Raw genomic sequence first — 4,981 nt, forward strand, 5'->3', positions numbered from 1 at the left:
GGCACTTGTATGGAAGACCATGGGGGTAGCCCATGGCATTGAAGACCATGAGGGTAGCCCATGAAACTTGGATATTAGACCATGGGGGTAGCCCATGGCATTTCAGGGAAAAGACCATGAGGGTAGCCCATGACAATTGTATGTATGTTTTGTGGGAATTGTGGGAAACTCACTAAGCTTTTTCTTACAGTTTGTATTGTGGTTTCAGGTACTTCCGGTACTAAAGGGAAGGGCTCGGCTTGATGGTGCAACATTCACTCTCACTTATTTTCCGCACTTATCGATGTTGTTACTCTGATAATTTGACATGTTTATTTTGTAATGGATTTGGGGAAACAACTTATAGCTGTAATTCTTAATTGAAAATGAAAAAATTTTATTCGGTTTTTTGGTTGTTACAAGTTGGTATCAGAACATTGGTTTGAGGGATTCGGGCACACTCTCGGGTGTGTCAGAACTCAAACAGAGGAATGATAATCTTTTAAAAGAAAAAGAACTTAATTTTTCTAAAAAATGTTTTCTTAAGTAAAAAGGGAGAGTGTAATACGTGCGATCGACCGAGCTCAAGTAAGTGTTTTCCAAAATTAACCATGCTTATGTATTGCGATTAGTATGATTGATATGTGAAGTGGATGCTTGAGTAAGGCTAAGGATACCTTCAGGGATTATGTGATAGAATTGTCTGATTTGTATGATGCCTTATAGCCTAGGAAAATTGGATGTCATATGTTTCTTGGAATTGATGTTGACTCTGTATTTGCTAAGTGTATAATTTCAAAGTTATATACGATTTTTATGAGTGAGTGAGGATACGTATAGTAGCACCTAAACAAATTGGAGTTTTAATCCCTAAAGTACAAAGTTTGCCATGTAATTGAAATGGATAATTTATATATATTTTAAAATTTTCCCATATATTTTAGAGTATTATTTAATTAAGAACAAGATGAGACTACACTCTCTTTTTCTCTCTTTTCAAACTCTTCCTTTCTTTTAGCAGTCGTATGACCCACCGGCACCATCACCAATAAGAATAGTCATAACCGCCACCTTTCCCGTCCCCGACAAAGGCAACGGAGTCAGAGCAACACGACGCCAATAATGCCCAAAGCTCAAGGCTATGCAAGAAGAAGCATCGACAATGGATGAGGGTTACATCATAAGGTACTCTAAAATTAGGGGTAACTCTCAGTTATAAAGAGTATTTCATGGATGATGTTCTAGGTACACATCCTAATCGATTTGTTGAAGAAAGACTTTGGGGATTTTATTGATCTTGAGAGAGAGAGAGAGAGAGAGAGAGAGAGAGAGAGAGAGAGAGAGAGAGAGAGTAAATATTTTTAATTGTATTTGAAACAAATCAAAAAATCAAAAATAAATTATATACCGGTAACTTAATAATTTCAATTTGGACAGGGCAAAACATGGTTATAAGGGTATCATATATGCATAATTTAAACTTTAGGGACTCACACGCCTAAGTTTTGATAAACAAAGGGACTAAATTTACAGTTTTCTCTATATATAATGACTACCACCAGACCAATACATGTAGAACACACATGGATGCGAAGGGAAGAAGTTTGGGGAGTTCCCTTTTAGTGCCTAGTGTGCAAGAATTGGCAAAGGAACCGCTTGTCGAGGTTCCTCCCCGATATGTTCGGGTCGATCAAGAGCATCCAATATCATCATGTCTGCCGTCTTCTACACTACTAGAAGTACCTGTCATAGATATGCAACTCTTACTGTCTGAAGATTCAAGTAATTTAGAATTGGGAAGGCTACACCTTGCTTGTAAAGATTGGGGTTTTTTTCAGGTAATTTTATGATGCATATTGTTTTCCATATACCGATTCTATTGCGTGATTAAATTTCAAATATGGTGAACAAAATATTTAAACAGGATGTTGCTGATTTTTGCCGTAGTGTTTTAAGCTGGGAGAAACCATACTCGTTGACAACAATAATATTATTGAAACCGATTACAAATATAGTTGAGATTTTGCTCACAAAACATGATTTATGAATTTCATGTTACAGATGATAAATCATGGGGTGAGTTATTCATTGTTGGAGAAGATGAAAGAAGAAACACAAGAATTTTTCAATTTGCCAATGGAAGAAAAGAAGAAGTTTTGGCAAGACGCAGGAGATATTGAGGGATATGGACAAGCTTTTGTTGTGTCTGAGGAACAAAAGCTTGATTGGGCGGACATGTTTTACCTTGTTACACTCCCTCATGAAATGAGGAAGCCTCACTTGTTTCCTAAGCTACCTCTTCCATTCAGGTCATTTGTACCTCTATTTTCTCCCTATTTTCACTTTTATATGGTAGTATGATAAATCATAGACATTATTTGGCAAGTTGGAATTGAAAAAGTGATAAACTGGTCTGTTTTATTAGAACAAAAGAAGTTTTTGTTTTGTCTGATCGAATGATACTTGATTTTGTTAGTTTTCATTCCTTATGCAAGAAGTGTGTTTTTTTTTTTTTTCAATCAAATATACACCGAATGAAAATATTGCAATATAAACTTTTTTTTTAGTGCTTTTTAGTTATAAAGAATACAGTTACGGTATATTGCAATTTATTCAATTTCTATAGCTCAAACCAAACATAATATACCCATATTTTTTTAAGAAGGGTTGTTATGTAACTGAAAATCATCTGATTGACTTACGTTAGAGATAATCTAGGTTACTGATTTGAATTATGCCAACTATTTTCATATTCTTGGAACTTCTATACTAATTAACTCCTAGTTTTATTAATAACTGAAACCGTCTAATGGAATAAATTAGTCTTTATTATTCTAAATACGTAATAATATATTATAAGCATCGTATGCAATTGTCCCATTTTATTAGAGGCTGTTAACTTTTAACATCCAATGACGTATATTTATGACAGAGATACCCTAGAAGCATACTCAAGAGAAGTTAAGAACGTTACACTAAAAACTCTCATCTTCATTGCAAAAGCTTTGAAGATGAAGGTTGAGGATATGAAAGTATTGTTTGATGAAGGGTTACAATCTATGAGGATGAACTATTACCCACCATGTCCAGAACCTGAAAAAGTCATAGGTCTCAGCCCTCACTCAGATCCGCTTGGAATCACCTTCCTGCTTCAAATCAATGAAGTAGAAGGTTTGCAGATAAAAAAGGATGGCATTTGGATTCCGGTCAAACCACTCCCTAATGCATTCATAGTCAATCTTGGGGACATCATAGAGGTCATCATTTCTATCTCAAAATAATTTCTATCTCAAGATAATCAATCATGTTAATTTTTACCTTCTATTTTTTCGTCATTTAACCTTTTTGTTTTATCAAACATGATACGTGGAGATTTAATTAAGTTCTGATGGATATGTAATATATATGTCCCATAAGCACAAGGATTCATGAAAATGAAAACGTAGGTAAATGGCAACGGATTGGTTGGTTTATAATTCAAAGAGCTTTGGTAGAGTAGCAATACATATTTTTTGTATTTAACAACGACATATATAAACCAACACTTTAATGGTGGTTTTAAACTAGTTGCTAAAATTGTAAGGTTTATTTGATGTCATCAGATTGTGACAAATGGGCTATACAAAAGCATCGAGCATAGAGCAATAGTGAACTCTGAGAAGGAGAGGCTATCCATTGCCACATTTTTTGCCCCTAAAATAGATGTTGATTTTGGACCGGTGCCAAGCCTAATCACTCACGAGACACCACCAAAATTTATAAGGGTATCTCTTGTGGATTACTTCAAGAACTTTTTTTGTAGAGAACTTAAGAGCAAAAGTAACATTGAGCAATACTATATATGATTTATTGTGTAAGATCGTTTGATGTAATAAGTTGTTAATTTGTACCGTTTTCGAAATAAAGCATTGTGTAACATACTACTACACCTATATGGTTTTGTATTTCTAAATAGTTGTTAATAATTCTAAATAAGGATGTGGACCAAACGGATTGATCACTTGTCGCCATTCATTTTTTGTTTCTTTGTTATTTGTGGTACTTCTCTCTATGGTTGTCATGTGAACATAATTGGCCACTTAAATACATATATATTCTTTTGGATGGTATATAAGTGCATTATCATGATCATCTTCTAAAGATAGATTGTTTGCGTATTCACATCGTACCATACGACCTTTTGTTTTTTTTTTTTTTTTATAATAAAAAGTTCACATTAGATGAAAAAAAATTAAAATGAGTTATTTTGATATATAATTAATTTGATATTTTAAATCATTTTATACCAATAGATACTTCATCTTTGTAACACATTAATTTTATCGGATGTAATAAATGTCAAAGTATACCTATCCGAACATCTCAAAAGATCAATTCTAAAACTTAATTATTGTCGAAACTATAGGGGAAGCAATAAAATTAAAATAAAGCCTTCAATTGAACAACATCGGGTGTTACGTCTTTGCGGAACTCCTTCGTTGTTTTCTTAATTAATCCTTCTCGTTGTCTTGGTGAATAAGCCTAGGACCTAATGAGTTCGTGTTACACAGACATATATATCACTTAAAAGAAATAGTATTATCAAATATGTTCAATAAATCATACAACGAATCATATCACCCGATGACAATATTTAGGGAAATGATTAGTCATTCATAGAAAGAACCAATGGCTCGTTTCCCTTCCCTTGGTACAATCTATAAATTGTACTCATGTATTTTAAATATCCAATGAAATAAGTATAATTTTCAATTCTTATACCCGTCGATCATACTATCAGTCATGATCACATCGATTAAACACCTCTCTCATCCCCACTAAATATGTCAACCCAAAAAGTCATGCAGTAGAGAAACAAATCCAAAATAACATGTGCACGAAATTATATTTATCATAAAACATATCGTCAACAAACAATTAAAAAATGCATATAAATTACATGATAAACATTTATGTATGAACAACCACAGAAAAAATCAACTCGTTGTCGTTATGTCTTAAC

At 33.4% G+C, this 4,981-nt stretch overlaps 1 protein-coding gene across 1 annotated transcript; it reads left to right on the top strand.

Moving 5' to 3' along the window:
• The first annotated feature begins 1,554 nt into the window (after positions 1-1,554).
• On the top strand, positions 1,555-3,968 carry LOC145167330 (oxoglutarate-dependent flavonoid 7-O-demethylase 1-like). The gene is made up of 4 exons (XM_079086509.1): positions 1,555-1,817; positions 2,041-2,288; positions 2,912-3,236; positions 3,582-3,968. Exons 1-4 carry the CDS (start codon positions 1,563-1,565, stop codon positions 3,822-3,824), a joined length of 1,071 nt encoding a protein of 356 aa, XP_078942635.1. The 5' UTR covers positions 1,555-1,562; the 3' UTR covers positions 3,825-3,968.
• Positions 3,969-4,981: the final 1,013 nt, after the last annotated feature.

This window comes from Lactuca virosa, chromosome 3 (assembly GCF_052849685.1).
Source record: "Lactuca virosa cultivar CGN04683 chromosome 3, Lactuca_virosa_CGN04683_v6, whole genome shotgun sequence".
NCBI classification, from domain to species: Eukaryota; Viridiplantae; Streptophyta; class Magnoliopsida; order Asterales; family Asteraceae; genus Lactuca; species Lactuca virosa.

Excerpts from the sequence above, each read along its gene's own strand:
- LOC145167330 (XM_079086509.1), top strand. The coding sequence starts at position 1,563 with ATGGATGCGAAGGGAAGAAGTTTGGGGAGTTCCCTTTTAGTGCCTAGT. Across the intron at positions 1,818-2,040 it reads AAGATTGGGGTTTTTTTCAG|ATGATAAATCATGGGGTGAG; the intron begins GTAATTTTATGA and ends TTCATGTTACAG. Across the intron at positions 3,237-3,581 it reads ATCTTGGGGACATCATAGAG|ATTGTGACAAATGGGCTATA; the intron begins GTCATCATTTCT and ends TGATGTCATCAG.